This window comes from Ictalurus punctatus, chromosome 18 (assembly GCF_001660625.3).
Source record: "Ictalurus punctatus breed USDA103 chromosome 18, Coco_2.0, whole genome shotgun sequence".
Taxonomy (NCBI): Eukaryota; Metazoa; Chordata; class Actinopteri; order Siluriformes; family Ictaluridae; genus Ictalurus; species Ictalurus punctatus.
The window spans coordinates 14400170-14416608 of record NC_030433.2 but is presented as its reverse complement, the minus strand read 5'-3'; the positions used below and the strand labels follow the sequence as shown (position 1 = coordinate 14416608).

The window sequence follows — 16439 nt, the reverse complement described above, 5'->3', positions numbered from 1 at the left end:
AGAGAATTGCGCTACTTTTATTGCCAAATAACTAAGACAAACATTAAGCTCTCAAATAATAAGTAATTGGTTGTAATAGTTATTTCCATTTTATTTAACAGTAGCTGAGCTGGCGATTATGCCAATTATTTCATGTACCACTGAATAAACTAATACTGCTCAAATAAACCAACAGCTCTTTCATACATCACAAGACAAAAAATCTGGAAGCAGCACTAATTTTACAAGAATAAACATGTGACAATTTAATTTTTAAGTTATAAACAGTATTATGATTGTTAATAGAGAATAAAATGGTTTTAGTCTCATTGGTAAGAGAATGAGTGCCTGTACAGGCCATGCCATGCCTCATGGTTCATTTTCACTAGCTGTCAGTAAACATGTTGCATTGTATTGTGTTGACTGTTAGTAGAATACTGTTGAAATCCTTCTGGCTTAGACATTTTTGGCCAGTAATGTACAAACAAAGGTATCGCCAATTATCTTTAACTGGGCTCCATGTTTCACAGTACAGTCATAAAATCATCAAATTGTTTTCAAGAATAATTGAAAAGAATAAGCAAAACAATGTACTAAATTCAAATGACCAATATTTTTATACATCAACAAATAAAGCATAAAAAGGCATTTTTCCCCCCAGAATGTTTGTTGGTTATACAATAATAAATATTTTAAAACATTTTAAAATTCAGCCTGTAAGATTATTTTCTCATTTTGGCTCTGTACTCCAGTTTGAAATGAAACAATGATTATGATATTAAAGTGTATAATGTTACTTTTAACATTTTAATGCTTAATGCACAATCATCTGGGATCATAAATATGCAGACTCCAAATAAGAATCTTATATAGTACTTATTACTGACTGGCTTTGGTTTACTGATCAGAAGGTTGAGGATTCAAGCCCCAGCACTGCCAAGCAGCCACTGTTGGGGCCTTGAGTAAGGGCCTTAAACCTCTCTGCTCCAGGGGTGCTGTATCATGGCACTCCCTAATAATTTGGGATATATGAAATAAAAGACTTTTATTACACTGTAATGTATATGTTTCAAAATAAAGGCTGCTGCTATAAGTGTTTCCTTTACAGTTAGTGACTACCTGAAATGTAGGTGACGTTACAAACCACATTAAACACTAAATATCTTCCTTGGTGACACTGTTTCAAGCCTGTTAATGCAAATTTAATGATGAAATTATGTTCTTTAAACTTACAATCACGCTCATCTCATATCCAACATGCTGGAGTACAGGGACAAAAAAAACAACAATGCATCACTGTTTAAATACAGACTGCACTGTACATATTACAAACTGACAGTGCATTCAGTAAATAGACATCATTATTACAACCCCAATTCTGAAAAAGTTTGGACAGTATGGAAAATGAAATAAATAAATAAATAAATGAATAAACAAAAGAGCCATTTGAAAATTCAATTCACCCTGTACTATATTGAAAACACATTATTAACAAATTATTTGATGTTTTACTTTGTGAATTTAATTTATTTGTGAAAATATACAATATAGAAGTTGGGACAGCTGATTGTTTACCACTGTGTAACATCACCTTTTCTTTTAATAACATTTATTAAGTGTTTCGGCACTGAAGACACCAGTTGGTTAAGTTTAGCAAGTTTTTCCAATTCATCCATTATGCATTTCTTCAGCTGCGCAACTGTACCGTGCCTTCATTGCCTTATTTTGCACTTTATAATGCGCCACACATTCTCAATCAGAGACAGGTCAGGACTGCAGGCAGGCCATGCTAGCACCTGCACTCTCTGCTTATGCAACCATGTGCTTGTTATCTGGGCAGAATGTGGTTTGGTGTTGTCCTGCTCTGGATTGGAGCATATGTTGCTCCAAAATGTGTACATATCTTTCTGCATTAATGGTGCCCTCACAGATGTGCAAGTTACCCATGAAATGGGCACTGACACACCCCCATACCATGACAGACGCTGGCTTTTGGACCTGACCCTGATAACAGGTTGGATGGTCCTTTTCCTCTTTGGCCCGGAGAACACGACAACTATTTTGTCCAAAAACTATTTGAAATTTTGTCTCATAAGACCACAAAACACGATTCCACTGTGCTTCTGTTCAACTCAGATGAGACCGAGCCCAGAGAAGTCGGTGGCCCTTCTGGACAGTGTTGATGTATGGCTTCTGCTTTGCATAGTGAAGCCTTAACTTGCATCTGTGGACGCAGTGGTGAATGGTGTTGCGAATGGACAAAGGTTTGCCAAAGTATTCCCGAGCTCATGTCAGGATATCCATTACAGACTCATGACAGATTTTAAGACAGTGACGTCTGAGATAACGTGCATTCAGAAATGGTTTTTGACCTTGCCCTTTACACACCAAGATTTGACTGGAAACGTTGAATCTTTTAATTATATTGTGCACTGTAGAAGGTGAAATGCCCCAAATCCTACCGATTTATCTTTGGAGAATATTGTTCTCAAAGTGTTGGATTATTCGCTGTTTTTTGTTTAAACACAAGTCAAAGTACATTTACAAAATCAGTCCTCTTTGTTTTTATTAGTATTTTCCATACTGTCCCAACGTTTTTGGAATTGGGGTTGTACATGATAAAATAAATAGTTAATATATAAATAAATACACTAGCATGACTGACCTTATCCTGCTCAAGTATCCTTTAAAAATAAATAAATAGTAAGTTCAAACATTTAAAAATTGTAATGCAACTACATTCACTGACTTTCCTATGTTCTTTGTGTGTTGGAGCTACACAGACCCATAGACATGCTCTACAATTCTCTTAGACATGCCATAGACATGCTCTTCCAATCAATGTTCATAATTTCCTTCAAGTCGTCCTTTGGAGACATATGATGTGCTGGGCACTACCATCTTCCTTTTCAGTGTTGACAGGATGTCTCCAGGTGGTAGCTGTCATGTCCACTGAGCCATTGGCTTGTGTCTCTAGTATGAAATGTATGTATTAATAATAAATCTAGAGCATAAAGATTTCTAAGGGGAAAAAAAAACTTTCAGTATTGTACTTTGATTGCGATGCATAATTATGTGGCATATCTTTTCTCAAAATATGAACACCTATTAGACTTACTTTACTTTTTCGTCACTACTATGCAGTGGCTGAAGTCTGATCTTCTCCTCCACACTACTGTCACTCTTTTTTTGACATCTGTAAAGGGCACATTTACATTGTTTTAGACATCTATAGTGAGGTAAACTGTAGAAGAGGTGCATGTGCTTAATAAAAGTTCTAACCTTAAGGCCAGTAAAATGCCAATGATGGTGAGACACATTAAGGACAGAACTGCTGCAATTATAGCCAGAGCTGTGGTGTGACTGTTGCCTTCAACTTCTTTGCTAACAGTCAGGATGAACAGGTGGCACCTCTCACCCGAGTATCCTGCCTCACATCTGTAAATATATACAACCTCAGGCACGACTGATAACACAGAGCCAATGTAGCATTTTACTCTTTGATCAGTAGCATTATACTTTAACTTGCTCATTTAAGTTAACTATGTGTGACTTACATGCAAGAGGTAAGATTTAGATCTGCCAGGTACCAGCAAACGCCATGAATGCAATAATTTCTGTATCTTGATCTCTGGCAAGGGTTCTTCTTCCTAGCTCTGCCTTTCCCTTGACCTTTCATTGCGGTCGATGAGGAAACTTTAGGCTTTGTGGAAAATGCAACTGTGGAGAAAAAAGAATATAGTCTAAGTCAAGAGATCACAGTAAAATATACTAGTTCCAAGGCAACACATATAGTGGTCACATACTGTTAGACACAAATAAACTAACTAACTATCAATAACTATTTTAACCTGCTCAGGGTTGTGGTGGATCCAGAGCCCTGGGTGTGAGGTGGGAATACACCCTGTATGGGATGCCATCATGCACACACATTCACATACCAAGTACAATTAGTTTCTGCGAGGAAATCAATCCCTGGACCGTGGAGCTGTGAGGCTGCAATGCTACCAGCTGCACCACCATATCTCCCCACAAATAAACACTGTAATAGCTAATCCAACACTAGGGACACATCAAATTACCAACATATTACCAGAGTGAAGAAGGGGGTATTAGATACTTGGAAGTCATTTAAAGAATTTCCATTAATGCATTTGATCACTACTTAAAGGAGGTTCTGTCTTGTCATCTTCATATCTCATGTATTGCCTTTCCCTCTGATTTAGCTGAACATATAGTACTTAATAGTGCTTAGAATATTGATTGATTAAAAAAAATCAGGACGCTTAGCTTTTGCAAAATCCAGACAAATCTGTGTGGTTATCAGCAGGTGCCAGTGAACTCTTTTTAATATAATACACCTCTGCAAATCAGGCTACATACAACCACTCATCCAACTAGATGAATGTAATTAAGTAAAATGGTATTTACATTTCTCTACGGATATAACATATAAATATGAATTAAATCAGGTGTTATCAGCTACATGCAAAAACATTCCATTGAGTTTCTTTGAAAAATGCAGGAATCTTATATTAGTGATCAATTTCAAACTTAAAAGAAACACAAAGCTATGAGAATAATCTAGTTTCTGTCTAGGTTTTGTGTGGTCATGCTACAAATAGTTAAATAAACAGACCAGCATGACTGACCATCCTACAGATAGATAGTCAGACAGTCTGATAGATAGATAGATAGATAGATAGATAGGCAGGCAGGCAGGCAGATTACAAACAAAGAAATGTTGTTAGGATTGGAGACTACCTTTGGGATAGTCGTCCTCATATTCCGCAGAGATGTAGTCTTCATTACTGTCCAGAAGGTGTTCTTCCATTTCGGTGTCATTGTTTGGAGTGTGCACTTCAGACAGAGTGTGCAGAAGTTTCCCTGCCGTCACTGCAGGGTTTGTACTCTGATCCTGGGACGCGCAGCCACTTAGCTGGAGGAAAACTGCAAATAAGGGGGTGCCAGTTAGCAGATGTGTGTATGGGGGGTCATCTTGGGATAGGGACTGGAATATCAGAAAATTTTGACCATGTTGGAACATTTAGCTGGTCCTACAAGGCAATTTTTTTATGTGGCTTTTATTTCAGGAAAACCAAAATATACCCAAGGTTTTCTGTTGATTACTGAGGTTTAGGTTAGGGATAGAATTCGGTGCAGCATACCTTTATTTAATAGCATTAATTATTCTGTCATTGGATGGTTCTCAGAAGTAAGTGAAACGTGTGTGTGTGTGTGCGTGCGTGCGTGTGTGTGTGTGTGTGTGTCTGTGTGCCATGCAACCGTCTAACCGTCTAACTAAAATAAATAAATAAATAAATAAATAAAAATAAAGCAATCAGAGCAATAATGCTTCCACCCCTCATGATTTGAAGTCATTTTAGACCAGGAAACCTTGGTGAACTTCAGCACTACACTGCACATCACGTCTCTGTTAGTTTTCATAGAAATGAAAAGCTGTTGTGTTAAAAACACCCACCAACATAATGAAGGAAAACAAGTCCGAGTCGAAAGCTGTTCATATTCCAAATGAATGCTGTATCCAGTTAGGTTCCAGGTGTCCACAGCTTGCTGTCCGTTCAGCTGACTGACCTGAGAGGAGCAGAGAGTGCTGTCAGTGGCAGTGAGTCCTGAGAGAGCAGTTAGTACTGCACCGCCCCTGCTGTTATATAGCCGTACTGTACACTGTAAACTTCCTCTATGAATCACGGACACACCTGAGTAGTCATTGCGCATTAGAAAATCATAAAAAAGCACGCTGATTGCTCTTTCTGAATCATCAAAAAAGGCGTAAAAGACCCTTCGAGGAATTGAAACAAAACCTTTTGAAAACAACAACAACTGGGGTTTATGCAAAATCATCACGTAACCCAGGAGTCAACTACTCTTATGCAAATCAGTACCATTTAAATGTACAATACTGAACTGTTAGTAACAGTATGATAGCGGTATGTGTGTGTGTGTGTGTGTGTGTGTGTGTTTTACCACCGAGCGCCATCTTGTGCTTAAATTGTTAAACGCTTTGCTTCAAAATATATCAATGATTACCTACAATCTCATTAACAGAATTTGTAATGGTTTTAATGGTTATGAAGGGAATTGTATTGGTTTTAATGTGGTCCCTGTGGGTCTCTACTGGTAATTTGTTACCAATCTGCTATTGTTGGCAGGTTATGTCTTGTGGATATCATTAAGAGCCAATAATCGTAATGGTAATGGTTTTTCATGATTGGCTGATGATTTGTAATGGTATTTGTAGTGCAAACTATTAGAATTTCTGTGATGTTTTTATTGTTTTGTTTTGTTTCCCAGATGGGTATTTATTGTGAATTTGGACACTTTTTTGTATTATTCCCACATTGTCTTAGCTTTCTTTGCATTAATAAAACAAAATCCCCAAAACATTATACATTTCTGAAATTATTATAAATTAAAGTTTTGACTAGCTACACTACACTGCCAACAGTAATTGAACACCTGACCATTACACTCATATGTGCTTGTTGAACATCCCATTCCAGATTTAGTGCTGTTGTAATAACCTCTACTCTTTGGGAAGGCTTTCCAGTAGATTTTGGAGCATGGCAGTGGGGATTGACCTGTTCAGACATTAGTGAGGTTGGGTACTGTTTTTGGGAAAGAAGGCCTGACATGCAGTCAGTGTTACGATTCTTTCCAAAATTGATCAATAGGGTTGGGGTCAGGGCTCTTTGTGGACACCTGGACCCTAAATGTTCCATACCAACCAATTTACCTAATGTCCCAACGTACCTGAATTAACCTACATTAACAGCAAATTTAGATATATATGAATAGCCATTAATAGTTCAAATAGTTCAGTATTAACATCTTGTTAACTCATTTTGTTAATTAATATAATAACTTCCTCAGTATTAATAAAGATGTGTATAAACCACAACTTTAGGCCATTTAATTAACTTGGGACAATTTGCAATTCACAGTGTGAAGCCAAGGACACTAACAAGTTACTTTTAAAAAGCATTATCCAAATCAAATGATATTATAAGTGTTATATTTAGCCCTAGAATGCATAAAGCGGGTCAAATTGACTTGGCATGGTGTGATTTTTTTTTTTTAAATGTTTGAACAATAAACTTTTTTTTTTTTTTTTTTTTTTTTTTTTTTTGATATTCCATGTAAGAAACTTGTTTCTGACAATCATCAATGTAATTTTCATAATTTTTGGTCAAAGTTTGGGGATTTTTTTTTTTTTTTTTTTACATTTTCATATCACCACCACAAGCAAGCCTTAAAGCGGGTCAAAATGACCCATATACATTTCCTATGGAATTTTTGACTTAAACATGGTTAAATAAGTTTTGTCAACAATAATATTTCTTTCCTTAAAACTCCACCGATTACTCAAAAATCTACTTTTGTTTCTGAGCAAAGGATTTGCTTCAGACATCAGTTGTCATAGCAACACCACACTGCTCCTGTGATCCTGTCAGGTAAATTTTGTCTACAAATGTATTTATTTGTTTATTTGTTTATGTAACTAGGAAGGCCCCGTTGAGATACAGTATCTCTTCTACCAGGGAGTCCTGGCAAATTCTGTATTCATATATTATAATATATATATATATATATATATATATATATATATATATATATATATATATATATATATATATATATATATATATATATATAATGAATATATTAGTAAGTAAATTATGATAGATGGCTTCTTGCCAATTTGATCAAGTTCTTTTAGAATTTTCTTTTAATTTCATTGAGAATTAAATGTGCTGCCAAACAAAAATACAAAACAGTCTATATTATATATCTATAAAATCTATAGTGTTAAGTTTTACTGTTTAATAAGATGTTTATAAATTGTAATCGTTGGAAAAATCAGTGTGGTATGAGAGGGAATGACACACACAACAACACTGCTGTTATAGGAAAATAAACCTTTTATTTAACACTGAATTTTATTATAATTTTGTTGTCCCCCCCCCCCAAAAAAAATAAAATAAATAAAAAAATACAAATAATGAGTGATATTAGGGCGTTCATTGCAGTGACTAACAATTCCTTTGCCCGTGATTAAATCACTGTAATGAGCGCCCTCTCGTGGCTGATTGTTTTAATATGATCTAATATGTACTGAAAAGATGTAAGCTTTTGTAACTTTACAGAAGGTAAACAGGGTTATGAATGTTGTATGTACATAATCAAACCAGTGGTGCTTTTTTTTTTAGGTAACTAACTCAACCTTGTTAATGATGTTAGTGGTAATGATAAATGTTAGTGGATTGGAAGAGAGTCTGCTAATTAGCTAAGTAACACTGTTTACTTTTTGCTACACTGAATGAGGCATTGATGCTGAGGAGCCTGTTGATATATACAGGATGATTAACAAAATGAGGCTAGGTTGCCGTTTCAAAAACAAAACAAAACAAAAAAAAAAAAACGACAACAGTACTGTAAAGAACAGACTGTCATTGCACACATATACTGCATTAAAAGTGATCGTGAGATTTAATTAACTGCAAGATTGGTAGTCACATTTTCCTACTTTGTCTCCACATAAGCCATAAGACCTAATAATTAGCAAGTTAACTAGCTAAAGAGTTCTGCTCGACATATAGAGCATGTTGTGCATGGGTCAAATGTATGTATATGAACAGTTTCACATTGTGTTTCTGTTATATTGTAGTGTTTCTAATAAACTGCTCAGTGAGTGTAAATATAAAGTGTCTCTTTTGGCCAAAAAACAAACAAAAATTTTATTTATTTATTCTATTTTGGTGGAAAATATTTGACTATATGGCCAAAAGTTTGTCACACCCACAGACTTTCCCAAAAAGGTTGCCACAAAGCTGGAAGCACACAGTTGTATGACTTTCTATGCTGTAGTATTACAATCCCATCACTGGAATGAACACACCCATAAATGTTCCAGCATGACAATACCCCTTGCACAAAGCGAGCTCCATGAGGACATAGCTTGTCAAGGTTACAGTGGAAGAACTCAAGTGGTCTGCAAAAAGCCCTGACCTCAACCTCACTGAACAACCTTTGGATGAACTGGAACACCCGACTGCACCCGATATCTTTTGTGAGACTTGAACAGTAGGTGCAGAAAATGTTGTCAACAGTGTAGCAGTGGTAGCCATGTGATCTCATGAGTACAGTAACTCAATCAGCACTTCAATCATCTAATATCACAGAGATTTTCCTTTTTAATTTTTTATTTATGATTAAAGAATTGTTTGTAGTTATATTTGGGTCCTGTTAGGACTCGAGTTATAGCAGCACCAATCTTTCTTCTCTCAAAGGTAATGACAAAAAATTGCAGAGAAAAATCACGTTACAGAGAAAAATCACAAAGCCATCCATCCTTAAGATTTTCCCCATGTCTGCGAACTTACAGCTTTACCTCTTACTGTTATAAAGTGCTGACACTGGAGACTTCTTCCAAAAGGCTAAAAAAGAAAAAAAAAGAGTGTCTTTTTACAGAAAACATCACCATATTAAAAAATTACATTTTAAAAATATCTTATGTGGAACATCTGCTATACTGGTTAAGTTGTTGCAATAGCAGTAATGTTGCATTGCTATAAGCGCATTAATATAAATGTGATCTTTCTCTATTTACTGTCAACACCTTCTGACCAGTCAGAGTTGAGAACATCACAGTGATATAAATATGATTATATGCTCTGATTAATTAGTCATTTAATTAAGACTAATTGCCACAACAAAGCTCCATGACTGGATAATGCTTAAAAGCAGCTTAAAAGGCAACTATTTGTCTTGAAACCCAGAGCTGAAAGGTAACTGACATAATTCCTCTCTACGTTCAACAGCTACTGTACAACATACACAAACACAGTTATAACCACAAAAGTTTATTTGAGAAATCAGTGACAGACTATGGGAAAGGAAGACATGCCTACAACAACTCAAAGATTAAAAGATCTAGGTTTGTATCAAATTTGGCCAAAAGAGATTTTTCCAGTTTTTTCTTTTTCTTTTAAAATTCACAACCTTCACGTTATAAAAACCCACAGGCAAAGCAGATATGTTGAATGCATTCAACAGCCTCTGTACTAGATATTAATGATAATATTTACAAGCATAAACTTGGCTCAAGGGTTAGAGCACAATCAGCATGAAACCCCACTGTAGCCTACTGTTTTGGCAGATTCACAACACAAGGACGGAGACACTGAATGCAGTGCGAACACTCAAAACAGCGGGACAGGAAAGGATCCTTTCCTCGCTCCTCACAAAGAACAAAATCTGTAGCCATTCCAGCATGTTTCTTTTCCCAAAATGTCTCTTTTTGGTCTTGGTGGCTGCATCATGAAAACTCTCACATGCTCCAGCCTCCACCCATGCTCATGCCACCGTTCATGCCCATGGAGCCACGACTGCCACCGTAATAACTGCTGCTTTGGTTACCTGATAGGAGAGAAAAGCACACAAAGGGAACGATATGTCAAAGCAGCACATAATATTGCTGGTTAAACCAAGCCTTTAGAAAATACTACACTTTGTTTGGCAGTTTAAAAGACTTTGTGGTGTTTAGCGGAAAGATCCTTACATAGCCAAAACTTACCATAGTCATTGTATCCCCCCATACTGGACTGGCTATTATAGCCTCCACCATAGCCACCTCCCATATTCTGACCACCATGGCCATAGGACGACTGATTGCCTACAATAAATAGAACAAAAAGAAAAAAAAGAATAAACTTGTGGGTCATATTTTAATAAAGTTTTATTACTTATAACCACACCCATCATCTGTATTAACAGAACCCCCTCTAATAACATATAAACTAATGATGCTAAAAAGATTTTGATCCACTTACACAACAACTTACCCATGCCTCCCATGTGGCCTCCATACCCTCCATTACTGCCCCTTTCTGTTGAGTTTAAGAAAAGCTCGACGTAACGATGCTCTGGAAACATAAAAGGAAACCGATAAGCAAAACTAAAAACAGATACAAACCCGTACCTATCAAAATCCAGTTCTAGTTCAGCTGTACGTACGCATATTGGCCTTATCCTTGGACATGGCAGCCACAGCGTCCTCATGCGTGGCGAACTCCACATCAGCTTCTCCGGTCACGCGCCCGTCTGGACCCACCTCAATGTGCACACGCACGGGGTTCAGAGGAGAGAAGAACTGCGAGGCACAAAATAAATACCATCTAAGCACATTTGCACAGTAACAAAAATAATGCTATGATATCATATCACGTCTAATCTCCACATCCTTACAGTGTAGATGTCATTTTCTGTGGCACGGTATGGCAGCCCTCTCATGTGCACACAGTGGCCAGTTGTGCTCGAGAAGTTGGAACCACCATCTCGGTAGTGTCCATCTGACATTCCTGAAGGAAGGAAAGATTTCACGCACTCTTTAGCATAAACTGGGAAAAAGAACGAATTGTGACATACATACAGTATGTGTAATTTATATAGATAGATATTACAAGTCATGTTCAAATTCCACAAATCATAATAATCGCACCTCCTCCATATCCTCCACGTCGTGACCTGTCGAAGGAACCTCCTCTGCTCATGCTGTTATATCCACGGCCGCCCCCACTGGGCCTGTCGTACGGGCTGGGTCTCTGCATGCTCATGCCTTTACGAGGAGGCTCGTAATGAGTGCGTACTTCAGCACGGCTGCTCTTGAAGATCTCAATGTACCTACACGTCCACAGAAAGATGTTAGTGGTATGTTTCCGGTATTAATACAAACTCAGGCTAGATACAATTTTTAAAAAATCTTTATAAGTACACTGGCCCTTTGGATCTTGATCTGTCAGAACTATTTCTTGCTGGTTGAAGTGAGAGTACAATAAGCCTTTGAATACCACCTTTTGCACAAAACATCTCCAGATTTCAAGGAATACGCCGATCAGAAGAGCCATTTTGCAGCCCTTCGATTTCTTTCATCTTAGCCAAACAAAAACATCAATCTTTTCATTTAATGTAAAGAGATTTAGATGCGTGTTTATAGCCTGTGCAATGCACAGAATGAAGGCTTCTTACAAAATATTTGGTAAGGGTTTAGGAAAACTCTTTAGATATGGCTGAATTTATCAGCTGATTCTGGTAAACAACCCCCCCTGATAAAAAAAAAAAAAAAATCAGGTTTTGACCAAAATTGGGGGGTTTATTTTGGACACACTTTGACACATCAACTGTAAGAAACCAAATACATGTTTCATCAAACTAACATGGAAATGTTTTATTTACATCTTATTCTCGCTTAGGCTTTCTGTCTGCCAAGATCATGTTGGTAAGGAGACAAAACAATGAGATGCAGTCAGACTAAAACAAGCAACTGGCATCAAGGGCTTTGAGTGTGTTATGTCTTTAAAACATAATTTATAATAGCCACAAGTAGACACATGTGCACAAAATTAACAGGACTTAAAAGAGGTTTCAACTAACCACTAATCACAATAGTTGAGGATATGCAGACCAAACAATTATTTTTTTTTTTTAAATATACAACCCATGAATGTGGTGAAATTCCACTTCTGGAGACGTGTGCATGTCCATGACACTTTGTGTGGGTTAATTATGTATAGTGTTAACACATTGCTGGCCAGTTTTCCAGGCACAGGTTAAGTCAAGACTCCGACTTACCTTCACGTGGGGCACTTTAGTCATTTAGGCTTGGCTTAATCTGTGTCTAGCAAACAGGCATCATGACTGAAGTCAGTGAATTCCACAAGAAAAGCAGCTGAACCCGCCAACCATCCCCACCTGTGCCCTATTCTTTCCTTGTGTTTCTTTAGAGCCTTTTCAGCTATTTCCTGTGAAGCAAACTGCACGAAGGCCTCCCCCGTACTCCTCCACATGTAGTCCACCGGCAATGTTATCCCATTTGGCACGATTTCCAACCCTTCAACCCAAGGACAGATAACCCCAGCAGGGGAAACATTAAATCACATGCCCATTCACACGGTTCGTACTTTTCATGTTTCTGACAAAAGAATAATATTAATAATAAATGATCATAATAAACCATACACACTGACATCTCAATGCAATGAAATTGATTAGATGGTTCTACCAGTTTGATCACATAACCTAACATTTGAATTGTGTTTTGATTCATATTATGAATGCTTGTCCAGATCAACAGCTGGTATCCGGAAAATAAAACTTAAGAATCAAGGAGTTAAAACATGCAAATGGCCAAATATGCATCTATATGTCAGTTAAATCAAACACTGCTCTTTGCAATTTACAACTTCTAAGTATTGAGCCATGTTCGGTAGTGACAACGGGAGATACCTGAGAAGAACTGCACAATCTCCTCCTTGCTACAGCCAAAAGGCAGGCCACGCAGTCGCACCAGTCCGTCTCCTTCTGTCTCTGGACCATTTGGGCCAGTGTGCTTAAGAACCCAGTCCATCTCCACGTTATTGGATTTAAATACTGTTAGAAAAGAAAATGTTTCCTTAATGCAACAAGACAGCAGGACAAGGAGGTTTTCAAATCTAACATACAAAACAGGTGACAAATGGAAAAACCTGAATAACAAGTGCAGCTGCTTCCAGACATCAGGTTCACTTTCAAAATGTAAAGTTTCAATACGCATAATGTGTTCTTTCTTGTATGGGACTAGTTTTTCCACACTCAGGAATTTATAGCTGTGTTACTATCCAAAAGAAAGCAAGTAATCTTAATTACGTTGTACTGTTTACAACTACTTTCAGGGACTCAAAGTGTGTCTCATGACGTCGTTATTGCAACAGTACAATTAATGTAATTCTGAATTGTAAGTCATAGAACTTGAAACATTTATTGATGGAATTTATTAACTGACCCTATACTTCAAAAAGGTAACTTTCAAGTTTCCAGTACAAGTTTCAAATGCTGAACTTATTGTCAATGGTGGAAATTCAGTCTTGTGGCACATAAAAACTCAATTGTTTGAATGGGTTCTGCCTCACAAGTAGGGTTGTTACGGTGACGCTGTTATTCACACATTACGTACTGATAAGTGTACGCAAATGATAAACATATTTACCTCACCATATATTTTTCAAAATACTGATCTACTACCATCTACCTTTTCATTTTTAACCTGATCCAAGTTCCTTAATCCAATGGTTCTAATCGGTTTCGTGTCCGGTTGTGATGCCAGAAAATAAACAGTCACAGCCCCTTTCCTCTTGGCCCTAATTCCCATTTCAACAACCTGTATTTCTTCCTCTCTGGAGATGTGGACTACACTGAAGACCACCGGGTTGCGTAATCCATTTTTACAGCTGTTCCAGCTCCTATCATATTTGTAAATTTATCATACATAACAGCTATCAAACACACAGAAAATAAACATGGAAATGCAAACTAAACAATGATCTAATTTATTAGCTAAGCAGCACTGCACGCTAGTTAGCTAAATCAAACACTAGTTCAATTTTTTTTTTTGGCTCTGTGTGTTATCTTTCCTCTCAGCCAATCTCTCTTAAAAGTAAACAACAACATGACAAATATTTAGATTGTTACAGTATTATGTTTTGTTTTTTACAATTAGGGGATTTCATCTCCCCTCTTTGTGTTTTTCTTTATATATAATGACATGCAAAGATGTACAAAGATTGTACAAAGATTCTGCAAAGTTTGCAAATAAATACCTTCCACATATCTATGTCCCATTGTTTCTCTGTCTTTTTTGAGAGCAATCTTTAGTTCATCCTCTGACTCCAACTCCACAAACGCCTCTCCGCTTGGTCTGCCTTCTCGAGTATAGGTGAAGTGGATGCTCGTCCCATTATTAGCAACTTTACAATCTGAAAATAAGTTGTCAAACACCAATTTAAAGACAGGTGTAAGTCTATTTTTAAAGATAGTAAAACTGATTAACACAACCGCTAATTCACAAAAATAGAACAGAAACGTGAATACCACGCAGAGCCTTTTATGTTGCACTTCTTGCACTAAATGTTTCAACGGTATGCAACTGCACTTCAAGTACTTAAGATAATGATAATGTTTAATCGTAGAGGTAATTTATTTTTCTTTGTTCATTTCTATGCATGAGCTATTGATTGTTATGCACAAGTGTATAATAATAATTATCGTCATGTTTAGCGTAATGTAGGTTATTTGTGAAAATATGATGGTGCAAACACAGCTGACGTTCATGTTTTATATTTGAGAGAAAAAAAATCTAACTTGGAGGATGCGGGCATCGATCCCGCTACCTCTCGCATGCTAAGCGAGCGCTCTACCATTTGAGCTAATCCCCCACACAGAGGGCTCATGAAACATAACCCTGGCTTAGTGTTTGTTGTAGCCCATTTTGTCCTGTGTATACCGTACTAAGTATTAATAGCACTCAGTCATTTCCACATTAATAGCACTCAGTCATTTCCACATTCTTACCAGAAAAGAATCTGGCCACTTCATCCACGGAGCAGGACCAGGGCAGCCCCCGAACTCTCACCACAAATCCCTCATCTTCAGCCATGATTAACACAACTCTGTCATCAAACACAACACCGCTCATTCACAACACTATAATAGTCCATTTTCTACGATTATATAAATAAATCAGCATGGCTATAAGTAAAACAACCAGCTAGTTAGTTTGGTTTAGAAGTGCTACCGTAGCTAACAACAGAACAAAGGCCAAAAAGCAAATGGCGCTAACCAATAAACAAAAACCAGGCCTCGAAACGAAAGAAAAAAAAAAACAAACAAAAGCACCGCTGGTATCTTGAAAAAATATTACGCTGTTTCAACACTATATATATATTTATTTTCAAAAATATAAATATACGATACTACTATCAGTAAACATTATGTGATATATAAATAAAACAGTACCTTTATGTTCGCAGTTATGCAGCGTGCTCCACTTCCACTCATGCACCACTTCCGGTTAGAGCGGCTGTTCTTCTTCTATGTTCTTCTTCGAATTCTGTGGCTCAAGAAAGAGTCGACTCTGAGACTGGAATAAAGTTGTTTGACGTTGAACGTTCGATATTCGCAGAAATGCGGAAATTGAGGGACCGTCTCTAAAGTTACATACGGCATTGTTAAACACGTTTCTAACTCCAATAGCATTTGAAGGGAATGACTTACAGTCATATAACCAACTGTAAAGTGTTCATCTAAGTGTCAGGTATAAATATATACCTGACACCTACATCATTCCCTTCAAATGCTAATGAGCTTTAGATAATAGTATATTTTCTGTATGGGCCCATTCTGTAGTGAAATTCATGTCTAATTTAAATGTGATTTAAAATTTAAAAGGTGTGTGTTATACCTGACACCTAGATGAAAACTTTACAGTTGGTTGTGTGACTATAAGTCATTCCCTTCAAATGCTATTGAGCTTTAAATTATGGTATATTTTGTGTATGAGCCCCAAGCACTAATGAAATACATGGCAATATTTATATATAATTTAATAGTTTATTTTGTTAAATATC

At 36.9% G+C, this 16439-nt stretch overlaps 2 protein-coding genes and 1 non-coding gene across 3 annotated transcripts; all 3 read right to left on the bottom strand.

Annotated features, from left to right (window-relative positions):
• Positions 1-219: 219 nt before the first annotated feature.
• Positions 220-5675, bottom strand: hbegfb (heparin-binding EGF-like growth factor b). Its single transcript, XM_047161983.2, has 6 exons — positions 5462-5675; positions 4744-4929; positions 3537-3699; positions 3262-3417; positions 3098-3175; positions 220-2952 (listed from the first exon to the last, which is right to left on the bottom strand). The coding sequence occupies exons 1-6, from the start codon at positions 5502-5504 to the stop codon at positions 2889-2891; spliced, it is 690 nt and encodes a 229-aa protein (XP_047017939.1). The 5' UTR covers positions 5505-5675; the 3' UTR covers positions 220-2888.
• A 4172-nt stretch (positions 5676-9847) lies between these two features.
• Positions 9848-15972, bottom strand: hnrnph1l (heterogeneous nuclear ribonucleoprotein H1, like). The gene is made up of 11 exons (XM_017492655.3): positions 15829-15972; positions 15385-15482; positions 14634-14789; positions 13285-13428; positions 12751-12889; positions 11501-11682; positions 11248-11360; positions 11017-11152; positions 10845-10925; positions 10577-10675; positions 9848-10419 (listed from the first exon to the last, which is right to left on the bottom strand). Exons 2-11 carry the CDS (start codon positions 15467-15469, stop codon positions 10331-10333), a joined length of 1224 nt encoding a protein of 407 aa, XP_017348144.1. The 5' UTR covers positions 15470-15482; positions 15829-15972; the 3' UTR covers positions 9848-10330.
• On the bottom strand, positions 15176-15248 carry trnaa-agc (transfer RNA alanine (anticodon AGC)). Its single transcript has one exon. It is a non-coding gene; the product is annotated as a tRNA-Ala (tRNA).
• Positions 15973-16439: the final 467 nt, after the last annotated feature.